General features: G+C 47.6%; 9 protein-coding genes across 9 annotated transcripts; 4 read left to right on the top strand and 5 right to left on the bottom strand.

Moving 5' to 3' along the window:
• Positions 1-255: 255 nt before the first annotated feature.
• On the bottom strand, positions 256-1,278 carry BKA55DRAFT_528582 (uncharacterized protein; the record flags this gene model as incomplete). Its single annotated transcript, XM_046189012.1, has 2 exons — positions 256-747; positions 991-1,278. 2 exons carry the CDS (start codon positions 1,276-1,278, stop codon positions 256-258), a joined length of 780 nt encoding a protein of 259 aa, XP_046041921.1.
• Positions 1,279-2,960: 1,682 nt separating this feature from the next.
• On the top strand, positions 2,961-5,071 carry BKA55DRAFT_599643 (uncharacterized protein; the record flags this gene model as incomplete). Its single annotated transcript, XM_046196423.1, has 6 exons — positions 2,961-3,153; positions 3,206-3,391; positions 3,439-3,519; positions 3,568-4,675; positions 4,825-4,864; positions 5,009-5,071. 6 exons carry the CDS (start codon positions 2,961-2,963, stop codon positions 5,069-5,071), a joined length of 1,671 nt encoding a protein of 556 aa, XP_046041920.1.
• Positions 5,072-5,730: 659 nt separating this feature from the next.
• Positions 5,731-7,249, top strand: BKA55DRAFT_656302 (uncharacterized protein; the record flags this gene model as incomplete). The annotated part of the gene is made up of 2 exons (XM_046197449.1): positions 5,731-5,837; positions 5,884-7,249. 2 exons carry the CDS (start codon positions 5,731-5,733, stop codon positions 7,247-7,249), a joined length of 1,473 nt encoding a protein of 490 aa, XP_046041919.1.
• A 354-nt stretch (positions 7,250-7,603) lies between these two features.
• Positions 7,604-11,132, bottom strand: BKA55DRAFT_528334 (uncharacterized protein; the record flags this gene model as incomplete). Its single annotated transcript, XM_046188998.1, has 5 exons — positions 7,604-9,285; positions 9,349-9,516; positions 9,573-9,693; positions 9,750-10,635; positions 10,690-11,132. The coding sequence occupies 5 exons, from the start codon at positions 11,130-11,132 to the stop codon at positions 7,604-7,606; spliced, it is 3,300 nt and encodes a 1,099-aa protein (XP_046041918.1).
• A 1,911-nt stretch (positions 11,133-13,043) lies between these two features.
• BKA55DRAFT_218207 (uncharacterized protein) lies at positions 13,044-15,828 on the bottom strand. Its single transcript, XM_046185219.1, has 5 exons — positions 15,495-15,828; positions 15,375-15,440; positions 15,190-15,322; positions 13,291-15,138; positions 13,044-13,220 (listed from the first exon to the last, which is right to left on the bottom strand). Exons 1-5 carry the CDS (start codon positions 15,663-15,665, stop codon positions 13,174-13,176), a joined length of 2,265 nt encoding a protein of 754 aa, XP_046041917.1. The 5' UTR covers positions 15,666-15,828; the 3' UTR covers positions 13,044-13,173.
• Positions 15,829-17,039: 1,211 nt separating this feature from the next.
• BKA55DRAFT_656297 (S-adenosyl-L-methionine-dependent methyltransferase) lies at positions 17,040-18,374 on the bottom strand (the record flags this gene model as incomplete). The annotated part of the gene is made up of 3 exons (XM_046197448.1): positions 18,131-18,374; positions 17,979-18,027; positions 17,040-17,913 (listed from the first exon to the last, which is right to left on the bottom strand). Exons 1-3 carry the CDS (start codon positions 18,243-18,245, stop codon positions 17,040-17,042), a joined length of 1,038 nt encoding a protein of 345 aa, XP_046041916.1. The 5' UTR covers positions 18,246-18,374.
• A 1,110-nt stretch (positions 18,375-19,484) lies between these two features.
• Positions 19,485-21,625, top strand: BKA55DRAFT_717876 (L-Aspartase-like protein; the record flags this gene model as incomplete). The annotated part of the gene is made up of 3 exons (XM_046200936.1): positions 19,485-19,712; positions 19,796-19,874; positions 19,926-21,625. The coding sequence occupies 3 exons, from the start codon at positions 19,485-19,487 to the stop codon at positions 21,623-21,625; spliced, it is 2,007 nt and encodes a 668-aa protein (XP_046041915.1).
• A 386-nt stretch (positions 21,626-22,011) lies between these two features.
• BKA55DRAFT_744019 (uncharacterized protein) lies at positions 22,012-24,192 on the bottom strand (the record flags this gene model as incomplete). Its single annotated transcript, XM_046201580.1, has 6 exons — positions 23,788-24,192; positions 23,370-23,738; positions 23,078-23,323; positions 22,867-23,029; positions 22,483-22,808; positions 22,012-22,434 (listed from the first exon to the last, which is right to left on the bottom strand). The coding sequence occupies exons 1-6, from the start codon at positions 24,055-24,057 to the stop codon at positions 22,012-22,014; spliced, it is 1,797 nt and encodes a 598-aa protein (XP_046041914.1). The 5' UTR covers positions 24,058-24,192.
• Positions 24,193-24,668: 476 nt separating this feature from the next.
• On the top strand, positions 24,669-26,499 carry BKA55DRAFT_656292 (cytochrome P450). The gene is made up of 2 exons (XM_046197447.1): positions 24,669-26,285; positions 26,337-26,499. Exons 1-2 carry the CDS (start codon positions 24,704-24,706, stop codon positions 26,492-26,494), a joined length of 1,740 nt encoding a protein of 579 aa, XP_046041913.1. The 5' UTR covers positions 24,669-24,703; the 3' UTR covers positions 26,495-26,499.
• The last annotated feature ends 197 nt before the right edge of the window (positions 26,500-26,696 follow it).

Genomic DNA, 26,696 nt, shown 5'->3' with positions numbered 1-26,696 from the left:
CTAAATGAATGTTCAGGACTAACCATTTAAAACCGTTTGGGGTCTTTGTTGATGCCTCTATAAGAAGCTTAAGAAGTCTCCTTGAAGTCAAATTCTCGTCCTCAAAGTCCCCCTCCATAACTCTTCTCATCATAGCACATTCTCTTAACTTAGAGATCCGTTGCCCTTGACCCATATACCGCACTTAACATAGTAAACAAAGAAAGAAACATAGAATCCAATTGCCAGTCCTTGAAAGCCATCTGCAGAGCATCCCTAAGGCACTACCAACATGAGCATTGCAGCGACATAACCATCAGGGCAAGCCCACAAGCGGTCAGGACCGCAAAAAGTGAGAGACGTATCCGCGTTACCATAACCGCTTAGATCATTCCGTGCCGCGACTTTGCCATTTGTATCAAGCTGGAATACTCTGCCCTTACATCCAAATACGGCTGAGTGTCCGATTGCCAAAACACTCGTGACATTGAATCCGGAGCCAGGGAGGCTAGTGAGATAAGAGGTCTCCAGGGTATTAGCATCCATGCAGATACCGTAGCCATTGCATCCGGCATAAAGGCGATTGGAAGGCTTGTCAAGTGCAAGGTTGACTTGGGTGCGGCCAGCAGATTCACCGAAGTTTTGCTTCTTGAGGACGGCCCCGTCAATTGCGCTCAATTGATAAACCCAGCCACTATCAGCAGCGTATACAACGTCGCTGCCACAGACAATTGAAGTCGGCTCAGGACCGCCTTTGTTGGAGACTCGCTGGGCCCATCGGGTAGAAGATAGATCAGGCAACTCGTAGGCACGTATGAAGCCCGAAGTACCAGCAACAAGGACCCCAGAATCCGGAGAAATGTCGAACCTGATATCATATCCACCCTGGGTGATGCTCTGTCGGCTGATGTGAGCGCCGTTCAAAGTCCAGGCATGCATGGTGCCCGCTGAGCCGGTATAAACCCGATCGTTGGTGAGCAAGATCCGAATTTTTCCATTCCAATCTGGCACTTCCTTGTACCATCCGATTTCGAGTGACATAGGGTGGAGGGACACAAGATATCCACCCGTCGCAATGAGGAGAAGCGACCTATCTTCAGAGATCGCGACCGATACGTCTCCGAACCCATAACCCTTGAGTCCCTGCTCCGCTTGCACGTCACCTTTCTGTCTGTCAAGGCGAAATACACGGCCCTTATGTCCAACATAAAGGAATTTGTCGGTTGCAACCGTATTGACTGTCTGCGTGCCTGAAGGCGAGAAGTACCAGAGGATAGGAAGATAATCTTCGACGCCCATTACTTTCTCTACATGCAGATCGCCACCCATGACCTTCTCATTGTCGACGCCATCGGTGAGATCTGCTGATACTGCGTCTGTGGTTATGACTGACGCAGGTTTGATAGTGTCTGGGGATAGAGCATCAGGCCCAGAAGGGGCAGAATCTTGGGGGCCATGGTTGATTGGGACTGTAGTGATGGCAGACATTATCTTTGAACAGGATGAGGTTTAAATATGTTAGAATAAGTGGTTGTGTTACTGGCCAGGTTATCGAGAGGTGGATGAGTACTATTCGAGAGCTCTTCGGATGATTTATATAGTTTTTAAGCATACGAGGTAATACTGATAACGTGGAGAAGGCCGATTGAGCTTGGGTGCCTCGATTGTGGCTAGCTGAATTCAAACGAGGTCAGGCACACGGCAGGGCTCAGGTCGCCATGCCAAGACAGCTCTGGAGGAATACATAAAAAATAACATTTATATCACATACCTCTTTAACGAAAGTGGCTGGCTAATCTTAAAAGTTGGATCAGATGGCATGATCTATGACGTCCAGCACTTATGGAACGAGTACTTCAAGCTTGTTTTCGGCTTCTCAGCTAGCCACCCTCTTGCCACCGTTTCTCGCTTAGGTATGTTCCTACTTACGGGACAACTCCTGTGAGTCAACGATAGGGTATCTCGGTGGTATAAGTCTCATTCTCGGGTCACCACCAAGCTCACTTGTCATGGTTGGTTTGCCATCACCTCAGGGTTCATGGACAACGCTACTTTTAGTTAGACTGTCCAGGAAGACGAGTGTGGACTCCTCGTTTAGTGCCCATAGATATGATGAGTTCTCCAATATTGGCTCTAATACTGATGCTAAGAGATGCAAGACGTTGATTCTCGGTGACCCCGTGACTGAGCTAGCCGGCAATGGAAAGTCTGAGATCCCGTGGTAGTTCTTTGATATCCTCCTGAGGGCGTGATGATGGTAAATATAATCAGATAGTACAAGAAATCGACTCATAGTATGTTACTGTCATCTGCAGCCACAGAAACCCGTCACAGTTTTGAGCGGCCGAGATTTCCATTCCTATAGTGTGATTTTTGAACGCCCAGGTATTCCTTAAAGCTCATAAGCGGAGGGTGCTGGCTCGAAATCTCTGCAACAACCTTCTTTAAAGACCCCTTTAAGTGGTAATTCAACTGAGCATGCATCATGAACATTGAACTTCCCCGCCCCAAGCGCTAAGAAAACAGGGAGATCTCCAATGACACGCCATCCATCTTGACTTTCTATCAACTAGGAGTACTATATCACGGAGGTACATCATCAAATGGTATTAAGGCCTCCGGATACCTACAACAATTATCGAGGGTAACTATCGTCAATCAGCTAACTGTGGCGCATTTTAGTTCAATATTTGCAACAAATATTGAAGCGAAACCCCGCAGTATGTATGGGAATCACATTCCATCACAAGACATACAGCACTGCTGAAATATTAAGCTAGACCCTGTTTGGATTTTCAGCTCAGACTATGTTGCAACAATACTGTCAGTCCATTTTATAAACTCACGAAGCGAGCTATAATGTGTGGTATGAAGGGTGAACTTTCAGGCGACCCTCTCTGCTCTATACCACATAGCTGAGTCTCTTGTACAGCCTGTTCCATCTGGACATTTCAAGTCATATCTCCTACTCCCCATACAGGATGACATCAACTACAGATGAGGATTTCCACGTGGAAGACTTTGAAAATTCATGTCAGATACTGATTCGAAATCTGTCGAATCAAGCCCTCATGCTGGAAGATTCTCACATCGATTTCGGCGAATGGCCACTGCGCCAGCCCACGAATGTCATCGAAGGAGGGAAAGAAGAAATCATTTATCTTCAAAGCCCTCGTTAGTTACTCTATTTGCGTCAATTCTTCTGTTCTCTGCTTACAGGTTCTAGCTCTCAGCGAATCCAAGGGTCGAGTAAAATATGAGGTTCAACTTAATGACAAGTTGGAGAACTTCATCCTCGAATTCCATTGTCCTTCTCGTCTCTTCAGCAGGAATTACCTCCACGTGATCTCCTGTTCTAGCGGAATCTCAGTAGACGTGAGAGATTTGAACGAAGGAGGTAGTCCACTCAGAGGTACGTATCCATCTGCTGTTTTCCTGCCTATTGGCTGATATAAACAGGAAAGGTTGATGTCCAGGTCAAGTTGGCCCCCGCGCATAAGGAAACAGTATCGAGCGACAAATACTCTTTAACTATGCGGGGTGCTCTAGATATTGATCAACAGAGCCTGGGAACAAATTCTCATAAAGGTTTAATTAGGGTCAACTATGATTTCGGCCTCAAAGTACCTTTGCCCACAGACAAATGGGATAAGCGTCCTATTCATGAAAGCATAGCAATCGCTGCTTTCATCCGGTCAAAGATGCCCTTTCCTAAGGGGACTTTTTACAATAACATCAATGATAAACAGTGGGAGTTCTTCCGAGGTATCATCTGGAATGATGACCCCTCATGTCTATTGTTTATCAATGACACTAACGACAATCGTCATTTTGGGCTCCGGTTCGATTGGTCTAAAGCCTATCTTGGATTTGGTGATGACCGCAGCATGACTGTGCGATCTCATCGCGGCGATTTGCAATTTCTTCATGCAATGGGCAGGTTTGACGGTGATACTGCCCAAGATACCTGCTCACGCATCCTGCAGTGGATGGAAGTCATGTACAAACTCGCCTGTGGCAATCAAGGCATATGTGCCGACGACTCTTTAGAGAAGCACTTCCCGGACTACTTCGACAGTCAGTCTACTCCTCCACAAAATGCTTCCTTGCGAGACCTTCTTATCGCAAGTACGCCGAGCTATCAGCGAGTCAACGTGCAGGCTCGTGCACTTGGAAGCTGCCTGCACATCATTTCAGATTCCTTTTCCCTAGGTCATACACAACGACGACTGAGAAATCCGCAGGACTTGATAGACCGTGATAGCGAAAGATACATACAATTTAGGCCCGGTGTATATGGAGACTGGGGTCCAATTCTTTGCTTTCATAACTTTGACAAGCAGAACTTCTGGAGACACCACCATTATGATACGCGCCGGAAGAGCGAAGACCCTATCCCTAAGTATATCGAAACGTTTGATGACATTGTCGGAGCTCGAAATGCTATTGAAGCTTCGATGAAGCTTATCAACCTCTTTGCCGACAAGGTCTCCTGGGAACGGGTTGTTTATGCCTTCCTTAAAGATGAAGTCTTTAAGTTAGACAAAGATGTCAAACCATCTAACCATTTTGTGGATGAAGAGCTGATTTCCTTTGTGCATCAAGATGGATATAAAAATGCCGAATATGATTATGAGGCTGGGATGCAGCGGAAGTTAGATAGCCTTAACGGAGGTTCGCGCCGTCAATCTATTTGGTGGCGACAGATTGAGACACCCAGTGGATGGCCATTAATAGCTTTTGGGATCTTTGCTATCTTGGCTCTTGTACTGTTTTATTTCCTTGGATTTAACTAGATTGTTGACGCTTCTTATGGTTGTTGGCTTTGCCAAACAAGTTGGCAAGTATCATGTGTTCATTGTCTTTAATAACCATGATAAAAACCGTCAGTTTAGATAAATCATCGCAGCTTTGTGCTGAAATACGAAGCAGGCAGTACATCTTCTTTTACGTGGCCCTGAACCTTGCATGACTGGCCAGAGTATGTGGTAATTGCAGTCCAGCGCTTCCAATTGACGATTGAGGTCAGCTTTGTCTTTGTCCCTTGCACTTTACGTTGTACACAGTACGCGCAGCTTTGGGGTCAACCTGAACATCGGGAGACTCCGCAGGCTTGGGGATGTCTGTGATTGTTACTTCTGTCTATTTAATTGAGGAATTCTCGAGAGAAGGGGCCTAAATACGATCTCAAGATCCAATGGCGTGCTTCAATGCTACATAAACATTGTCTCCACTTGGCCAAGAGAAACAAAGGTCCCTCGTTTACGTACGTCACAGCCACTTAATCATCATCCCAAGAAACAACAAGCCATGGCAAATATTCCAACTCTTGGCACTTCTGTAAAAGAACCTCTTGGTCCCAACCATCAGGCTATTTCCCAAGAAAATCATCTCTTGATAAGCACTCAAAATACCCAGCAGCGGGGTCGAGATAAAGGCTGTTTACAGATCGGGAAGTTGGTATTATGCATATTCTTAGTGTTTTCTTGGCATGTTGCATTCAAGCTTGCAGTCAATTACCGACCTTCCCGATTCAAGGCTGATCTTCACGGACTAGTTTCCAAAGTTTGATGATTACTCCGTGATAGAGATATTTGCGGGGCGGATCACGCAAGATTGTTGAAGAATTAAAGGAACTTGTGTTAATGAGTGAGGGGTTTGAGTATTCATTCTGGGCATTTTCCGGATATAAAAGACGAAAGTTCCTTGCTCTTCACTCCTACTGTTGAAGGATACGTTAAGCCATCCATCATGAAGTTGACTACAGCGACTGCTCTCTTGGCTCTTTCGCCTTTGACAGAGGCTACCAAGCCGCCAGTGAGCTCAAAGAAGCTCCAAAAGCTCATCACTGAGAAGGGGTACGCAGTACAACCTCACATAAGATCTATCCCACTGACCGTCTAGGTTGATGCACAACTTGAAGAAACTCAATGCCATCGCCTACGCCAATGGAGGAAACCGTGCATTCGGTCTTCCAGGATATGCCGCCTCAGTAGACTTCATCTACCACGAAATCTCCAAACTAAAGGGCTTCAAGACATGGAAGCAGGACTTCCCCGCCAACTTCACGCAAACTCTCGCAGCTGAGGTTACTGTCGATGATGAATCGTTCAGAACTATCGCTTTGACTTATACACCCAGTACTCCTGAGGAGGGCGTAACAGCTGAGCTTGTTCATGGTCCGGAAGGTGAAGCTGCATGTGATGCCGCAAACTATGAAGGTCTAGGTGTCAAAGGAAAGGTTGTCCTCGTTGAACGTGGTCTTTGCCCTGACGGTACCACTTTTGCTGGCAAGGTTAAGCCAGCTGCTGCTGCCGGTGCCCAGGTCGTTGTTCTTTATAACTCGGATGAGACTAAGCTTACAGCTGGTACTCTATCTGCACCTAACCCAAAGGAGTACGTGCCCGCTGGACTTATCGACCAAGACCCTGGGCAGGCTCTCAAGGCTAGACTTGATGCTGGAGAAAAGCTCGAGGTGTTTGTCAAGATCATTCAAACTATCGAAGAGCGCATCACCCAGAACGTCTTTGCCGAAACCAAGGGTGGCGATGGCGAAAATGTCGTCATGCTCGGCGCTCATCTCGACTCCGTGCAGGCAGGACCTGGTATCAATGATGATGGATCAGGAACAACTCTGATCCTCGAAACGGCAAAGGGTCTACAGCACTTTTCCACCAAGCTCAAAATCCGCTTTGGATGGTGGGGCGCCGAGGAGAACGGCCTTGTTGGATCTCGCTACTACGTCAACAACCTAAAGACCGCTGACGTTGATAACCTCCTGGCTTATCTCAACTTCGACATGGTATCTCGTGGCTTCTTTGGTGTTTTTGACGGAACTGGTGAGAACAAGGGCCCCGGTGGACCTCCTGGCTCGGAAGTCATTGAGGATCTGTTCCGAGAGTTCTTTGAGAAAGAAAAGATCGAAGTTACACCCGTTGGTCTCACCGGTGGAACAGACTACGTTCCCTTCCTCCAGGTCATCAAAAAGCCAGTTGGCGGTCTCTTCACTGGAACTGGTCTTGAGCAGGATGCTTGCTATCACCAGGCTTGCGATAACATTACTAACCCTGTTCCTGAGACTCTGCACATCAATGCTAAAGCGGCTGCACATGTTTTGAGTAAGCTTGCTATCGATGGTGTTAAGCTTATTCCCAAGACACCGTCTAACACGACAGTTGGGTCGATCAAGAGAGTCAGAGATGCTGCTTCGTTACATATGCATGATGTCACTGGCTTCGAGGGCAAGATCTGTGATCACGATATTATCTAGCAGACAAAAGCAAATCAACAATAGTTTTAAATAATATCAGCAGTACATATAATGGGCTATTCCCTTTGCATAGAATTGTTCTCTTGTGATGCAGTAATTCTACAAGTGTTTCCAGCAATTAGGCGTTTAATAACACGATGCCCATCGAAGGTTCTAATAGTCGATTTATAGCCATCATGGGGGCTTATAAACAGCTCCACGAACAGTATCTCACTTATGTTCACATCACGCGATTGTATTGGACACCGCTTCTTATCTGACGTAAAGCTACTTTAAATCTACTATTGCTAGGGCCTGCCCCAGAATACGTAGCTACATTGCCTTGGAACAAGCCTAGATGGCTAAAGACCCTGGTCAGTTAATCACAGGCCGCTCGGGGTCTATGGCAATATCATCTAATCGTCTCATCCACTCCTCTACCGCAGAGGGCGCATCATCATTAGTCCAATCCATTTGAGACATCAACCCGCCCACTCGCGCCCAGCTTTCTGGATTGATATATTCACCTTCCTCCGAACCCCAAGTATCCTCGCTCTCGCAAATCTCCCATATCACTCCGGCTCCTTCCGCGCTTCTGATCTCTTGTCCTGTGAGCTGTCTTGAGTTAAGCTCTGCACAGACATGTTGCATCTTTGGGACCCAAATATCTCGAAGAAACGAAGCCAGATCGGGATAGTTTTCGCATCCTACCTCAAAGTTTGAGACGAGCTCTTCTAGTATCTGTGGCTGGGCTGCATCCTCCTCGTGAAACTCGCGAACCTCTTCTCCATCCAGGAGAGTCTCCGAGCCCTCGTTTGCCAACTCACAACAGGTATGGCATAGGTCCAAGGCGGAAAACGTTAGGTATCGTAATATGGCGCGGTATATCCAGCGATCGCCAAGTCCGCCATCTTTGCATCTTGGTAGTAAGCTCTCAAGGATCTCTGATGCCCTTAGAGCGTACCTCTCGAGAGACCTGACACTCTGGCCAGAAGTTAGGCGCCAGTCTAATCCTTCTAAGAATTTCACCAACGGTGTGCAGCCTTGCGCAGAACACCGACATTGACATCCATCGACGATGACCGGCGAAGAAACGACTTCCGCGACCTCCCGTGGTAATGCCCTACATACATGGTGATTCCGTCTCGTCGACATCCCTAGCAAAGCCATAAGGTAATGTGCCCATGTTGCTTTCTGAACAACCCCCGGCGCAAAATTCGCTGGGACAACCGTCGCAATATCTGCACCACGATGAATCATCCAGCAGACATACATTGGGAACGATGCATGCCCAAAGGTATCACCATTTCCAGGAAAAGTCCTATACACTATAGCCAGTATAATGTGGAAGAAGACGTCGGTGAAAGCCGTTCTAGCATCAAAACCCAACGATATTGCATATTCAGCAACATCTCTATCGTATATATATGCATATATAGATTCTGAGCACCCTAACCACTTAGCCACGTCATCCTCTGGGCAAAACAGGAGCTGAACTGGTATATGGCAACGCTTTGCGAGATAGTGCTGTACCCTGGCAGTATTTCGGTCCAATGTTTGCCCTCTGCATAACCCTAGATCCTGTATTTCTGCAGCGGAAAGCTTGGAAATAGCTAGGAGTTCAAGGCCCCTCCTCCTTTTTGCGAGATGACCAAGAACAACTATCTTCGTATGCTGGCATGTATGGTCGAACCGCTCATGTATGAAGGTGTTCAGAAGCACTGAATTGGATTCGAGAAGAAGATCTATAATCCTGGATTGATTGCAGGTTTGCCGGTGACTTTCCTCTGATCGTTCACGGAGACGGCACGCAATGTCAGCCGCCATATCAATCGGGTACTGCTGTTCGTTGTCTGTAGTGTTGAGGATCTCGGTATTAGCCGCTAGTATCACAGCTAACATGATGGGAAAGCTTCTGGTTTGAATGGCAATGTGGACTGGCGATTGTCCACAGTAATTGACGTCATTTATATAGGAGGGGTACCTTTCCAATAAATGGTGAACTTCCTCTTCATCCTCTTTGATAATCGCCATGTGAAGCGGGTTGAATCCCAGATCTATTGGCCTTTTAGCAAACATTTTCCAACTCTTCCTTCACGACCCGCTGTGATGACACTTACTCTCTGCAATCTCTGGGAAGTTCTGAAAAGCTTTCCTCTGACTCTGTTGAGTATATCTGAGATACAAGGCATGGTAATCTTGTCCTGTCGGCATATCACAGCACGCTAACAGCGCCGCTATTGTCTCGTGAGCCGTGCCAGCTTCAGACAGCCAGCTAGAGTTTGCAACTCTTATAAAGAAGGGGACTCTAGCAGTACCATTGGTCAATATTGAGAAGTGGAACGGAGGTGTTCAAGGAAAACGTACTTTACTCGGGAGCTGTTTGTGATCAGGACCTTAGTAGTAGCAAACGATCTTAATACATAAGAAATAACATCTGCCGGCATCATGAGCTCGCCAAGTAACTGTAGGAAGGTATCGTCAGTCTATAAGCTGTTAGGAATTAGTCCAAATTACTCACATCTAGTTGCCAAGCAAGGAGGTCCAGTATAGACTCGCCATGACTGTTTACATCTCTTGGGGAGGCTTGTTTGTTGCGATAAGACAGCGTGAGCCGCCGGATACATGATTCCGCAATGATAGAAAAGTCTTCATTGCGTAATCCAGGTGTCCGTTCATTCATAAGCCGGATTAACATTTGAGCGATTCTGAAAGATAGGGAGGAGTTCTCATCGACAGTCGTAGTATAATTTATACTTTGAGATATGCTGAATCCACCAGCGCCAGCTTTGAGGGAAAATGATAGTCGAATGGTGCTACTTAAAAGCTTGAAAATAGCAGGTATATGAACCCCAACTGTTCGCCTCTTTTCATCGGCTATTGGGATTATTCTTGACAGCTGACATTCTGGTGCATGGAAGATGGTCTTCTGGACCTCCACTTCATAGAACAGGAGTCCTAAGCGGCGTCCCTGGCGTCGGAAGCCTTGTCGTGTTGCACAACTACAGAGTTGATAGGACGTGGCATTTACACTGCTTGTCAATTTAGCCCGCCGAGATGCAGCCGTTACAGGACTGGTCTTTGAGCTTTGTGATAGATTGGAAACAACGTCGCATAATCGCCGTAGATCTTGTGGGTATTGTAGAAGCTGCGCAATTCGAGAGCCTGGACTTTCCGTTTTGCGCAAATGTGTCAGGATCTCATCAATACTCGAATCAAGAGGTTTCGGCATGCGTTGAGAGATAAGCTGAATCTCTTGGTGAGACTTTGTCAGAGTCTGGCTCGCCTGCTTCAGGGCTATAGCCTGCTCGATCATACCTCTGGCAGTGTTCTCCGTTGTTTTATGCATTTTGTGAGCGGTCTTTTGTAGACCAACGATGGTAGTACAGGTATTGTTGGAGATAGCCCTGAGGCGCAGTAGTGATTTAGCTCTAGGCTTTTACTCAAGGATGCTGACTTACAACTGCAAAGCCAGCGTGGCCATATTAAGCACATTGTTGGTTGAGTTTAATCTTTCCTGAAGCCTGGTAATGTTCTTCCTCTTGAAGGGGTACCTGAATTTGCGTAAAGAACTCTTCGCTTGTTTAGTGCGATCAGTGGGATCCACGAGGGGCCCTATCAATTCCTGAAGAAGCGCCTCTAAACCCTTGAGCTCGGTTTCGCAGGAGGACTTGCACTGTTCAACGGCATGTCTAGCCACGGTATAGTCGCTGCCGATCACATTAATAGTCTCCTGAATTGATCTTAGATAATCCCGCAGTGTCTTCGCATATTGTTTTGCATGTTGGAGATCTTCGTCGCGCCCCTTGACGGCATCTAGGTATTCTGAAATCCCAGTGTATAGCTGAAGGCCAAGAGAAACGATTCCGACAGCTGTGCCGGTTATGCCAATTGGCTCTGCCATCTCGTAGTTGGTGCTGCAGGGCCGGAAAGGAATGGTGATGAGGGATGGATTGATAGAGGGAGAAACGTCAATGCGCGTGGTGAGAGTGGAAGTTATCGAGAAGATAACAAGATGGGAAAATGCCAAGCCGGTGATGACATGGCTGAAATGAATTGCGCCCCATGTAAATGGCCGCCTATGGACCACCCATCACCCATGCAAGTGAGACCTGCAGATAGGCGAAGCCTTGTTTTCAACCCCCCAGTTACTTGCACCAATAAGGCAGAAACACATATTGTCCCGCCTGGGCAAGTCAAGCTGGGGCCTGAATAATACTGTAAAAACAGCGAATTCATCTTAGTTGGTATCACACTTAAAGCCGAAGGAACATCATTTGTTTGCCCTCTGATAATTGCTTATATATCATCATTGTGCTATTCTGTAGTGAAATATAAATATTCTCTTCAGGATCTAGTCACCGTATACAATCCTGTTCGCGGATAAAACAATGAGCATGTACAGCAAATGCTCAATCCTTCTTCAATCAGCACTTCTAGAAGGAGCCCAAAATGTATTATCTTCAAATTCTGCTGGCCGAGTGTCAGCTGAAGTGGCTCTGCTAGGGTTGCGGTTCAGCTGATTCTCGTATCTCGAGGAATGGTGAATGTTGGCTGGAGTAGGGGCGCTGACAGAGAACTCGAAACCTTCTGAGTTATCATTAGAGCCTTGCTCCATAAAGGCATTGGGGAGAGAGCAGTTCCCGGACAGCCACGAGCTCATAGAAGCATCATTGGCATCCAGGTCACTGTACATAGATTCCTGGCCTGGACCAAAGCTGTTGACTGAACCAGTGCCACTGAACAGAGAAAGCGATAGGGTATCAAAAGCCTGTTGGTTGGGGAATGGCAAATGCGCAGGGATTGGACGATATCTGGGAGTAGATGAATTAACCGGAGGTGCTTCTGAAAGGGCTTCTAAATTGGCTGTCCTCCTCTGTGCTTCAGTAGGCAAGGAATATTCGACAGAAGGGTTCAATGCTGTTTGGCCACTACCCTGTATCGCTACAGGCCGCATAGGTAGCTCGTCAGGAAGGCTTGGTGGTGCATTCTCGGGCCTGGTTGATGTCCTTGGCCAAGGGTCGAGAATTTTAGCTAACTGCTCAAAAACCTCCCTGCCCATGTCGTTGGAGTTTCTCCAGACCTCCTGTCTGAACTCTTCACTGCGAAGTCTCTCAGCAACCCTAATACGACACTCGGTCTCGGTTGTCTCGTGATCTGCATCTTATCAGCGAGGTTATCGAAACAGACAAGGCCACGAAACCACTTACAAGGGCTTGGCAAGTCGGTCGTCCAATCGGGAAACACTGTGTTGAAGGTCTTCTCCCAGTGGTGAACCGGCGTCTCGAACTGCTTGGGCTTGAGAGACTTCAACGTGTCGCTTTGATTCGTGTCAAAACCGTCCTCATAGTTGATAGCGACTCTCGTGGGCTCACAAGCCACTATCAATATCTGGTGATCCTGAATTTCAGTTTCCGGAAAGATCGACTTGCATCTCCCGCATCGAGTTAACTTATGACATCCTAGAAAATGTTTCTTAAATAAATGTTCCCTGTCAAGTGTAAGTGACAAAATGCCAATGCCTATTCTGCGTTCACCAGGATTTACTTACTTTAATCGATGCATATTTGGGAATCCGAAATTGGAACATGCACCCCCAAACCTGTTTGGGCATCTTTTGTTGTATGGGCATGCAAACCTTAGTTCAAAAGTATGCCGGGATTGCTTTTGTGGTGGCGGGGCCATGCTCTGCTCATCATTTTCGTCTATATTCTCAGTTGCGTCTCGACCGCGTTTCTTTGAACCCTGGCTACCGCGTTTTCTGCCCTTTCTGGAGTCGTTCGAGTCAGCGTTTGTCGCAGAAGATGAAGAACCACCAGACCCATGACAACAGAGCCCAAGCCCGAATGCAAACAAAACGCGTTGTACCCAGGCTGGAAGGTTGCGAGGTGGGAGGTCTTTGAGCTTTTCGAAGGATGTCTTGGGAATTGTGGAGAGTAGTCGTGCTAGAGTTGCCCTTTTACCTGCTGCGATAGCATGGTGAAGAGGGTTCCAACCCAAATCGTCAGCCGTCAAAGCATTGGCTCCGTAGGAGACAAGCAGAGTGATCATCGATGCCCTACCGAGTGATGCTGCCCGAGACAAAGCTGTCTGAGTGGTGATAGTGGGCTCGCCGTTCATAACTGGCCTTTCCTTGAGAAGCTGCTGCGCCACTCTCTTGTTGCCGCAACGGACGGCCAGCTGCAGTGGCGAGGTGTCATTTGAAGTGTAGTCAACTTCAGCCCCAGAATCAAGAAGAAGCTCCACAACCTCTGAATGACCATACGCTGCAGCCCATCCAAGCGGCGTTATACCGTATAAGCTGTCTCGGTCGTTATAACTCTCGCCCAATGATATGTACCGTTGACATGACGCAACATGGCCTACGGCGCAGCACAAAAGAAGTGGACTCGAGGTTCTGTACTGTTTTGTTTCCCATGACATGTCGATGGTATACCTGTGCGTCAAACGGGGCCAAACCTTGTGGCTAGAAGCAAAACCTTCATGCAACGCAAGCGTGTTCTCCAGGAAAGCGTTTTGTGAAAGGTCTGACAAAAGCTCTGAGCAAGATGATCCTAGCTCAAGTGCCTTTCTCAGGTGTGACATCCAGCTCTCCAGAGCATATGATGAGATTTCCCAGGTATCAGAATACGAGTCTGTGTAGCCTTTCCGGCGAGAACGTGTCTCTGAGAGGATAATCTGGCAGCAAGACCGTGCAAGAGCCTCGTGTCCTCGGAGTTCCAAGGTGTTGGTGTGAAAGGATAATGGCTCGTATGCCATCAGGAAGTCCAAAACGCTTTGGTGAGTGAAACTAACAACAGACTGTCTCGGGGCAGTAATGGGAGATTGGACTGCAATGAAGCCTCTACATGGGGAAGTAATTCTCTGTGCGCATTTACACGCTGATAGTGCGCCCAGAGTTTGGCGGCTGTGAGGACAAAGATCATAGCCTTCAACCTTTTCGAATGCCATTACATTCATCAGCTCAGGAACAGTCAAAGGACGTGTCGCAAAGGCGACCCATTGGAAAATATGTCGAACTACATCTCGACTCTTCTCGCTGGATTCGATGTGGGCGATGATCAGGGAATACAAATCCTCGAGGCCCCTGGGGAAGTCAATGTGGCCGAGTCGACCTTTTCCTTGGGCCTCCGACTGATCAAGCCAGATTTCGAGATTGGAAAGGACTAGATGAACATATAAAAACATCCCATCTGAAGCCTCAATCAAGCTCTGTATCAGGTCTCGCTGTATACTAGAGTCCTTGCAGTCGACTGATGAGACTCTTGATTTGGTGTAATATGTGATATCGGCGGTGTTGAGATCCTCCAAGATTATGGTTTGTGTGTCGATGCTAGGGCACCCGGGACTTGATCGCGATGAAGCACATATCCGGATAGATGGGATGGCAAGAATATCGAGAATAACCGAATTGACTGAAAGCTCCTCGGTAGCCTCGTCCAAGGCATCCAGAAAGATCACAAAATGTGAGTTATCTTGGGTAGCCTGTAGGAACGACTCCTGCAAATAGGAAATCAACTCAGGGTCACCCCACTGCCAATTGGTGCCATAATCACCGTGCGTTTCTGTTCGTATAGCATAGGTATCTCGCATTCCATAGAGTTGGTAGCTGGGGCGCGTGACGAGCAGTTGAAATATTAAAGACCGAAGCATGGCGTTTATAGAGGTGTGGCTAGGGTAGTTGAACTGGAAAAAGAGGAGAGATGTAGGTTCTCGGAACGTCACAGTCTGATATATATATCGCAAGAGTGTTGACTTGCCACTTCCTGGTTTACCTTTAATCCACAAAAGACCTGACGGGTGTTCAAGCCAAGATTCGAAGGCGTGGTGGTCAAAGATCCAGGAACAAGTCCCTTTCATTGCAGCTGAGAGGCGCTCACTGTTGTCGACGTGGAGAGACCGAAGCAGTCCTAAGAAGTATGAGTGACACTGCTCTCCTCTCACTGAAAACAAGAACCTACCAGAGATATCAGGATCCATTTGTTGGAAAGAGGCCTCGGATGTCATGGTATGTAGACCATGGTAAAAGCTCTGTAACACCGTAGAGACGGCTTTATACGTAGAGCTAAGAGGGTCGGAGAAGTTCCAGGTGCTCTAGAATGAAGATTGGCCACTAAACGAAACAAAACTAACTTGGCATACATACCCAGTGATTAGCGTGAAGACCGATGTGCTTTTGACCCTCAACGTGGACATCCTCACAGTTGACAATCTAATTCAACACACTCAGTATCTATCAAAGTTTCGCAGTTATATATATACTTACAGGGCCAAAACCTTCTGGAGTACCAGGTGAACTCAGCTCTTCAAAGAATGAAACAGGCCTGAATCCAAGGCGGGACCAAATAAGACTGTTGAATCGTCGAAGAAGGCTTTTGACTGAAGCAACTGTGTCCATGTTGATGCCTTGTGAGTCGTGACTTCGGTGGTGCTGCATGAAGTTCAATTGATGGAATAGCCTCGCATCGGCGGTTGAGTGAGGCGTCCCAACGAAGATAATACCTAGAATCGATCGATGAATTGCCTGGTCTTTATCAGATCCATTCAAAGATGCCAGAAGTGCTTCTTTGACAATGAAGCCCCCAGAACCGTGGCACACGAGAATAGTTCGCTTGCGGCCCTATAGTAATTAATAGGCATAGCCCTAAGCACGAGAATTGAAGTACCTGGTTGTTGGACCAATTGTATGAGTATCCCGTTTCTGTCTTGATTGTTAGCTATCAGTCCGTGGGCGACGTCCATTGTTAGTGCATAAGAAGGGTGCTTAATTGCCTTTACTATCAAGCGCTGTGCGTAGGGTTTCAGCTGCCTTGGGGATACTGTCCACGTCGTCCAAAATGTTACCACTGTGAGAGAATGTATACGCTGTTGTCGCTTGCGGGAGCTCGAAGGGCGAGTTGATGGGCTTTAGTCCCACCACTTTGTTCTCGTCGTATCCTCCACCAACCCTAGTGCAAGGGGAATTCAGACCATGGATGAAGATGATTCTAATTGGAAGATCAGCGGCTGTTTCTTCAACATCCGGCTTCGGATTATAGCTCCCAGCTTGAGGGTAAATTGTCATTGACATGGCGCAATTATGATGTTTGGGGTAAGAGAAACGTACAGGATACAGGAGGGAAAAGGCAGAATTTGCTGTGACAAGCCGCCTTTCTTGAACAATATGACACTTGATCATAAATAACGACTCGATCTATCTAACTCAGCTGGCCTCTAGAGCGAGAGCCTCATTTTCACCCGCAACCCGGCAAGACAACAATGGTGGCCCAATCAAAATGTCTAAACAAAAGGTTTCAGGTATCAGCGTCACCCTTCCCCAAGGTGATTCGCTGGCAAACTGCATGCAAGGCATTGTTTGCCGCCACAATTGACGTAGCGTTTGTACTTTTGAGTAAGAAAATGCGCCTAATAACATAATTTCGCATGGCGCATTTGCGAAGGCCCAAGCGCACATGCATCTCACCAATCAGCCTGATATTCTGCCCACCATCTTGGCCTGAGCCCGCCTCACCGAGTCCATACATACGCCATGCTTAACATTTTGCGTCTGGTTGATTTGCGCATCAAAAACTGTGTCCTATTGCTGCCTAGATTTCCAGGCACTTTATGTTTGCCTTATGGTGGCCTTCAATGATTATCAGATGTGAGTGTCTTCCGGTAACTCTTGAATTCAAGGCACTCGTCTCTCATACGGACCTCGTATTTCATAGCTGGAGAGATAGATGCCTCTTTGACAAAACCAGTGACTAGTGCAATTCACCCTGAATCCGAGCCCGCTTACCCATCAACAAGTGACATGAAATACACCCTATCATAATCCCTCGAGCTGCACAAACGCATAGGTAAAGGCGACATCTTCTGTGATATACGAGCGAAGAAACTCATCCTTGAAGCAAGCTGACAAGTCCTCGAGAAATGTTGGCTCTGCAAGAACCCCTGATCGTAAGGCAGATTCATCAAGGTGTCTTTTCCTGGGGTAGGCGCCCATCTCATCCGTCAAGAATCGAGAGCATGCTGCAGTTGTGAAGCCAGTAATCCCAGCAGCATACCTGACTCTGGCTGCCATATCAGCAGCGTCCTTATCCAAGACGGCTGAAGACCATGAAGGGTGCATGATTGGGACTGCTACGTGAGATTTGACGACCCATTTTCCTTGTTCGGCATTGATGGAAGACAGTATCTCTTCCATTGAACGGGAGTAGAGCGGTAAGCGTACTGTGAAGGAGGGATCGAGATGATAGGTACTTGCGAGGCGATGAATACTAGCCTGCAGACAAGCGACTGCAGGACCAGCCCCGATTTGGCCATGGCAGGGAATGCAAAGCGTCAAGGTGCCACTGTGTCGAATCTCTCTGTGACGAGCCGATAAAAACGACACAAGGTCTTTATGAACGTACTCAGCCAGGTCTGAAGTCTCAAATGAAGACGGTATGTGCTGCAGCCAGTGAAGTGCTGTGAAGGAGAACCCTGCATCGACGAAGCCATCAGGCAGCACCTGTCCAAAAAAGGACTTGGGAACTATCAGAGGACTAATTGACAGTTTGCCATCTTTTGAAAGGAATGACCAGTTTGTATCAATGGTTCTTGAAAGGCTGGAAAAGTCGTTGAATGGGGTGTCGTTGAATACCAGAGTTGCAGATGCAAGACCGGGCAAGTTGGAGAGATAGTTGGAAAGAAGGCGGATCCTAAGTAAAATTAGCCTCTCTATATCTTATGACGGAGGTCGTATTGGAGGCGGGTAGTGACGCACGTATTCTTGCCCTCAGAGGAACCATAATCAGCGAGAGTGGTGGTTTTCCCTGTGAGACATGTAAGTAACTTTAACTCCATCCAAAGACCAACATAATGGAACAAAGCGTTAAAAGTACAAGACATGTCTAAAGGACACTGAACTTGACGAACCTTTAGATTCAAGAGTCTCAAGAAGTGATAATGCCTTATCAATGGCCAGGCCTTGGAGGGTACAACTTTCATTGTAGTACCCTCCGCCTTGCATGGACATGTTCTTGGACTTCATACTGTTGTGACTGGAGATGTTCTACAGTATCACGGCGAGGTTCGTGGAAACACTTCATTAAATACGACGTGGGCAAAGAGGTAGGCCCTGATAATCTTCCATTTGCATCAATTTTATAGACTCTTGGCTCCCACATGCCGAATTCGGCGCCATGAGGTCCAAGGGCACATCTCGTGTCATGCCTATCAAGCCACGAAGGGATCAGAAGGGATAGTTTACGTCTGAGCGTTAACTAAATGACAACTAACTGCTCCAAATGCAAATGGTTCTACACCTAGTGTAGGCAGTTACGTCAACACGCCAAGAGGGTTAATATTGCGATACGGTTCGGTTCCTGAGTTACAGGGCGTATTGAAACTTGAGTACTAACCAAGAGCCATGTCTTGTCTTGACGGGATTGGAAGGGAAAATTCATGCCCGTGCGTCAACTAATAAATAACTGACTTCCCTGAGTCTAGACGGCTCTCCAGCTAGCGTGGTGAGTTACGTCAACACGCCAAGACGAGTAGATCTTGCAATACGGTTCGTTAGCAAGACTGATTATTGGAGCTTAATTACTTTGACCAGGGGTGGAAGGAGAAAACACCGACCTCGAGATCTGCGATTTAGGGTTATAGTGGGTTAGGTATCGACTAGCATTTGTCAATCCAGCTCTAAAATAGCCCGCCACTGCGTTACGCTACTTACCGAGACGAGTGATCCCCTGAACCTTAATTTTTCAACGATTCTTAATAACTATCACCAGTGTTGAAACGAGGACCGGGAACTCGGGATCTGCGATTTCGGGTGACAGTGGGTTAGGTCCGTTTTATCTCGGCTAGCATGTTGTCAATCCAGCCCTAAAATAGTCTGCCACTGCATTACACGACTTACCTAGACAAGCCATCCCCTGAACTTTAATTATCCAACGCACGAAGCCAACTCAAGTCAAAAACTCACTAGGAGGCTTGTCATATCTGAAGAGGGATAGTTTACAGGAACCGTCTCAGATAACAAGTCATAGTTCTGCCGGTGGCTCCATGAAGATTTATCAAATCTCAGTAGACTCCGGTTGTTCAGAATCTTTCTGTACACAGGTTAAGTGCGAACGAATGGTCCGCCATTCGGGATTCGGATTCCGAAGTTGATATATAGTGATTGCCATACGCAGACTGGGCAAGTGGCTTATCATTACCACTTGATGTGAATAATACTTTCTCATTATATTCTTGTGAATAGTCTAATAGCCACTGCCTGGAAATGGCCCTTCGAGATACTGATCAGCTTTCTGGCAATGGTCACCATATGACTACCTCCTCCGAACAACACCACAATGCCCCTAGAAGCACCAAACCCTTTGAAGCTTCACATACTCCACACACACATGCCTCTCAATCCTGCGACATCTGGAAAAAGGTTCAAAGTATCAAGGACTGCGGTTTTGTTCTTCTAGATGGATACGAACTTGACGTCGCTTCGGTCATTGCGGTTGCCAAGTAAGTTGCTAACAATGCTACCTATAATCAATCTAAAACGATGATATATACAAATGCAATGCCTACGTAGCCAAGACAGGCGATATTGCAAACGCTATGAATAAAGGTGTTGTACTACTCGAAGAGCACCTCACCAAGGGCTACTTTGTCTACGGTAAGGCACTGATGCTCCAAGTACGAACTACATAGTCTGACTGGATATTAGGTGTCAATACCGGTTTCGGCGGAAGTGCTGATACTCGTACAAAAGACCTCCCCGCTCTGCAGTCGGCACTGCTACAACTCAACCAGGCAGGCATCTTGACTGATGAAGACACATTCGGTAATGGACTCAATAGCATGCCAGTCACTTGGGTTCGAGCTGCCATGTTGATTCGCTGCAATACCTTGCTTCGAGGCCACTCAGGCGTGCGTCTGGAACTCGTACAAGCCCTCCTTCTCCTGCCCCGGAAGGGAATGACATCTATTGTCCCCCTACGGGGATCTATCTCGGCATCTGGCGATTTGATCCCGCTGTCATATATCGCTGGGATGCTCGAAGGGAACCCTGACATCCGAGTCTACACGCCGACCTCTGTTGTATCGGCTGACAAGGCTCTTGAGCTCGCTGGACTGGAACCAATTACTCTTGGACCCAAGGAAGGCCTCGGGCTGGTCAATGGCACAGCTCCTTCAGCTGCCCTGGGCTGCCTGGCAGTACATGAGGCAAACAAACTCTTGCTACTCGCACAGGGCGTCGTGGCTATGTCATGTGAGGCTTTACTCGGAAAGGCCGAGAACTATCATCCTTTCATTTCTTCTGTTTGCCCTCACCCTGGGCAAGTGGAATGTTCTGCAACCATATTGCATTTCCTTGATGGATCTTCACTTGTTCAAAGCCTCAAGGAGGAGGACAAGTTTAAACCGGGTCTTGCCCAGGATAGATATGCCTTACGAGGAGCGCCTCAATGGCTAGGTCCTCAGGTTGAGGATTTGTGCTCTGTCCTGTCTCAGATCACCGTGGAACTAAACTCCACTTCTGATAACCCCATCAACGATATTAAATCCGGCGAGGTCTACTCAGGCGCCAACTTCATCTCCTGTTCAGTTGCCAACGGGATGGAAAAGACACGCCTTGCTCTTCAGATAGTCGGCAAACTTCTGTTCAGTCTCTCTTCCGAATTGATCAATCCTTCAATGAACAGAGGTCTTCCTCCAAATCTCGTCGTTGATGACCCCAGTTTATCTTTCACCATGAAGGGTATTGATATCAGCATGGCTGCTTATCTGTCGGAGCTTGGATATCTCGCCAACCGTGTTACTCCCCATGTCCAGTCTGCAGAAATGCATAACCAGTCAATCAACTCTCTTGCCTTGATCTCGGGAAGATATACTCTTCAAGCTGCTGATGTAGTTACACAAATGTGCGCTGCTCACCTCTTTACGGTTTGTCAGGCTTTGGACTTGCGGGTGCTCTACATGACGTACCTCAAAGCGCTCAGAAGCAAGTTGGTCTCTATAGTGCAGCCGTTACTCAATGGAGTCGACGGCCAGGCGGCGAAAGAGATTTATGAGAGTCTTCATCAGGCTATCATAAAATCGTGGAATGCCTCAGCGTCCTTCGATCTTCAAGAACGATGCAGGATCCTGTCCAAGGAAACACTACCAGTCCTCCGTGATCATCCCGAAGAGCATGAAATGCATCTTGTATCAACACGGCCACTCCAGAGAGATTTGGAGACTTTAGCTTATTCAACATTTATCCAGAGACGGACTGAGCTCTTTACCCAGCCTACTACGAAGCAATTCCTGGGCCGTGCTTCTCTGAGATTATACTCTTTTGTGAGAGAAGAGCTTGGAGTCCCTTTCCATCAAGGCCTGGTTGAGCATCCTGGCAGACGCAGCAGCAGCACCATCAACGGATGAGATAAAAGGACTATTGGGTCCTGGGTTTCGATTATATACACTGCCCTGACTGACGATCAGGTTTGGGGTCCTTTGATTGAGACCCTTGTGAGTAAGAAAACTTGAGACCTAGAAGTCAGGTGCTAAGTGTAACCGGTCTAAGGGCTGATCATGTTATACTAAACTTACCTATGTGTTTTCGTCGCTTGGAGTAAAGGTTCTAAGCCCTCTTACATCCCCTAGCAAAGTCACAAACCTTTTCGTAGATGGGACCTTTGGATTGCAGCAGTTTACCTGTACATCATTGTTTATCCGCATTTTATAGGATCTCAACTTTTATGCCATATAAAGTAATTACAATTTGAGCTATAGACTGACATAACTACTTACATTAAAAGAAACATATCTTAAACCGGGGTCGCTTCGCCTGTCCCGTTTTGTGCATGGATTCCACTCGCTCCAGTGATACTCTTTACCGGGTGATCGCCGTTTGTCCCATTAGCTCCATTCACTGACTGATCCTTCTTCTTTGCCTTTTCTCTCAGGACCTTCTTTAGCACCTTGCCACTCTGACCACGGGGAAGCTCCTCAATAAAACGGATCTGCTTGCGCAGCCAATGTGTTTCATCAAGTTGGGCCTTGATGCTTTCATCCAACTTCAAGATGAGCTCCTTCTGCTCTTGTATGGTCATATCCTGCTTGGTTGGGACGACAAAGGCAAGGGGCCGTTCACCTGCTTCATCGTCTACAACACCAATTACTGCTGCGTCAGAAATACCAGGCTGCACTCGGAGTAGCTCTTCGATCTCAGCGGGGTTGACTTGTAGGCCCTGGATACTCGTTAGCGATGAGATATTGGAAGATTGAAGGACGCTTACCTTGACTTTGATCATATCTTTGAGTCTATCCACCAGATATAAATGATCATCACCGTGAGGACTCCTTCGGAAGAAGCCAATATCTCCAGTGGGCAACCAGCCATCAATAGTAAACTTGGCTCTCATAGCATCATCCTCACCTAGGTAGCCTGGGATCATGGCCGCTGACTTAAGATATAGCTCTCCAGCAGTATCATACGTGGTGATCTCTTGTCCATCTTGATCGATAAGACGGCCCTGGTTGGACGGGAACAGACAACCGCTCGAACCAGGCATGATGTCAGCAGCGCGAGTGAACGTCACAATGGAAACACATTCAGTCAGACCTATTGATCGAAAGTCAGTGAGAATTGGAAATTGGAGGCAATGGGTAGGTTTTCTTACCGTATCCGACTAGAAGACTCCAGCTAGGCATCAAGGCCTTCATCTTCTTCGTAACGCTATCACTGCATGCTGCAGCACCAAGAACAACATCTTGAACGGAAGATAGGTCGAAGATCTCGAACAGTACTGGGTTTGCGGCAAGAGCTGCAATGACGGGAGGAACCTTGGATCATCAGTAACATTTTCTGCCACAAGGACCAAAATGACATACCAGGTACAGACGAGAGATGCGGTGCTCTTGGATCGATTTGAGAACCAACTGCATGTTGAAGTTCGGGTGGAGAACAGCTGAGTCGCCTCTTGCAAACATAGCGTGGGTAGTGACGAGACCGTAGCCGTGGTTGAGCGGCAGGACGCCAAGGCCGATATCAGGGTGTTTGTACCCAGCTGAGCTCTCAAAGACGGCTGCTTGGATGACATTGGCGATCAAGTTGGCATGCGTGATTTTGGCGAGTTTCTACAGACGTAAGCATATGAAATCGTCATTGAGATGAGTGCCTCACCTGAGGTCCTGAAGTTCCACTTGTAGTCAGGTAGAAGGAAATCGTGGTGTGGGCATCCTTGGGTTGGAGTTGCTCGAGCTCAGGAAGCTCACTGCCCTCTTTGTAAAGCTGTGGTACGCATTTGATCTCTCCTCCAAAGTTTGGCAATTGAGTGTTGCTCGTGTTGATGGAGAAGATCTTTCGTGGTGCGACAGGCAGACGGTTCAAGACCTCCTTACAAGAGGGTAACAGCTCTTCACATGTGATGAGGATGTCACACTTGGCCTTGGTCATGTGCGATGAAATCTCAACAGGTGAAGTCGTTGGCTGAAGAAGGAGACAAATTCCACCGATGCGATGAATTGCCCAGCAAACAACGAGAAAGTCAAGCTACAAAGTGATCAGCACAATGTACCCATGGGAATATTAAAGTACATACCGAATTGACAGCCAAAACACCAATGACCTTGTCTTCAGCAGTGCCCTGGTTAGGCGACCACTTCAGCTCATTGCACAAGGCCTTGGCCAGAGCATTGACCTTTTCTCGGACTTCCTTGAGGGTATACTTTTTACCCGTCAAGCCACAGATGAAAGGTGAGCGAACACTACCAGTGGCACGTCGGCTCTCGAGTGCCCATTCAGCGACATTAGCAGTTGGGGAAATCTGGGTGGTGATGTCAGGGACCCATGAGGGAGGTTGAAAGACCATCTTGACCCAAGGTTCAGCGTATGTAACAAATCACTGGGTTGTCCGTTGTGTCGGTATCAACAGGTGGAGAAAGTCGTTTCAGATGAGTTCAACCAACGGAGTGCCCTGATAAATAGACGGAGACAGTGGATGAAGTCGGATAACAGATGAAGACCGAAGAACAATGCTCCATCGACTAGAGCCATGTCCAATTATAATAATAACATCGTGCCATGCAAATGCCCTTGTGTAACACCAATCTCAATGGTAAGCTTGGGATCGCGGGGTCGAAGGATTACAGGATTGCAGGATCAAAAGCCACCAGAGTCAAGGATTAGGGAGCAGAAGTCCAACACCAATTCAACAACACCAATTAATAACGTTTCGCCGCACTTTATCTTACTTGGATTCTCCTGCATCAAGCCGCTAATATCTCGGGCAGGCAAGAGATAATAAACACCCCATTTTCTGCAATGCTGATAGCATGTGAATTTAGAGATCAGATCCTGTAATCCTCTGATCCTGGGACACTGTTAGAGCCTCAGCAATCGTAAGCACTGCATGCAATTGGCCTCACCAGCTTATATAGACTATTGCCTACTATCCAATACTCTTGGGTGCACTCTGGCTAATTCTGACCCAAACACTGCGGTGCCACCCCTCCATAATGTTCTCCCCATCACCCCAAACCCTCGGCATTGTCGTTGCTGTCTTTGTGCTAGGCGCTCTTCTCATCCGCCGCACCCTCCTCCCCAAGCCCATCCCCGGCATCGTCTACCGCGAAGCCAACGCCAAAAAGATCCTCGGCAACGCCTGGGAACTCTTACAATGGAAGAAGAAGCACGGCGAAATGTTTGGCTACCTCGCCAATCTCGCCGTCGAACTCAATGAGCCCGTCTTTCAGATCTTTGTACACCCGCTCGGCAAGCCATGGGTTATCGTGGCAGATAATCGCGAGGCTTTTGATATCTTGTCGAGACGCACACCGAAGGAGTTTGATCGTTCTAGATTCTTGAGGAGTTTGTTCATGCCGCTTGTGCCGGAGTTTCACTTCCATATGCCAACTGGCGATCGGTGGAAAGCCCATCGGAAGCTTGTTGCCGATACCATGTCTCCTGCGTTCTTGGGCGGTGTCGCTGGACCGCAGATGTGGAAGTCGACTATGAAACTCATTGATCTTTGGCGAGTTAAAGAGAGATTGGCTAAAGGTCGTCCGTTTTCTGTCTCGACGGATATTCGCAAGGCTGCGTTCGAGATCATATGGGCTGCTACCTTTGGCTTTGACTCAGGCTCGACAAATGCCCAGACTGAGCTACTCGAGACACTGCCTGAATTCACCAACCTCGGCGATATGGACCACGAAGTCGAATTTCCCGTTGCACCGGACCCTCCCGTGTTCAAAGCCGGCCTTGCACTCAACGACGCCATGAACATTGGTGTACAATCGCTTGTACCTGGGTTGCATTTGTGGTTGGCATACAACCTAATGCCGTCGCTCCGGGCAGCCCGAAACCTCAAAGAAGCCGTTATCCAAGACGAAATTAAAAAGGCCATCAATAAATTCTCTAACCAGACTGATCTCAATTGGGAGGACCAAGGCAATCTGAAGCGACACATGAAAAGTGCAGTCGACATTGTCATCGCCCGAGAGATTGACAGCGCGCGGAAAGAAGGCCGTACACCCGAGTTGATGAGTCGTACCGTCCAAGATGAACTGTTTAGTTTCATGCTTGCTGGAAACGAGATCTTCACTTTGACGGCGTGGACTCTCAAGTTTCTCACTACGCACCAAGATGTTCAGAAGAAGGTCCGCGATGAACTCAGGGAACAATGCGGTGCTGCTGTTGAGAGGGGCGACGCGCCCACTGTTTCGGAGATCATGTCTGCTCGACTTCCCTACTTTGAGGCTATGATTGAGGAGTCTACGCGATGTGGTTCAGTTACTCAAACGAATATTCGCACGACGATGCAGGATGTTAATATTCTGGGTCACATGGTTCCGAAGCACACTGAGATATTGATGTTGAACAATGGACCTGGAAGTTTTATGCCGTCATTGTCCGTTGACGAGAAGAAGAGATCGGAAAGTTCGAAGGGAACAGCTGGTAAGATTGGACAGTGGGATGTCAAGGGAATGAGAGACTTTGATCCGGAGAGATGGCTCGTCAAGGATGAAGAGGGTCGGTTGACGTTTAATCCCTCTGCTGGACCACGACATTCTTTCGGTGCTGGTCCCAGGGCGTGTTTCGGTAAGTTGACTGCACTGATGCACTGTAATTCAGTTACTGATTATCGAATAGGTCGTAAGTGGGCTGCGCTGGAGGTCAAGATCATGATTGCGCTTATTGTTTGGCATTTCAATCTGGAGCCGACGCCAAAGCCATTGTCGAGCTTCAAACCGTTCCCTGGTGTTGCGCATAGGCCGGAGATGATCTACTTGCGTTTATCGACAGTTTAGGAGGATGAATTGGTAGATTAGAGTAGATAATACTACGAAAGGACATTGGAGCTCGTCGTAATTACAATCATGTTAGTGGTTACTGTGAATACCTCGGTGCAATTGTCACCCTTGGCCAATGGTGCTAGCGGGGTCTAACCACCGCATGATGGTATTACAGTAGGCTGGGTCCCTGTTTTTCAGCGTCCTTCATACGGGGACA

The sequence above is a fragment of the Fusarium redolens genome (assembly GCF_020744475.1).
Source record: "Fusarium redolens strain MPI-CAGE-AT-0023 chromosome Unknown BKA55scaffold_29, whole genome shotgun sequence".
NCBI lineage: Eukaryota > Fungi > Ascomycota > Sordariomycetes > Hypocreales > Nectriaceae > Fusarium > Fusarium redolens.
The sequence above is the reverse complement of the archived record's forward strand: the minus strand, read 5'-3'. Positions and strand labels throughout refer to the sequence as shown.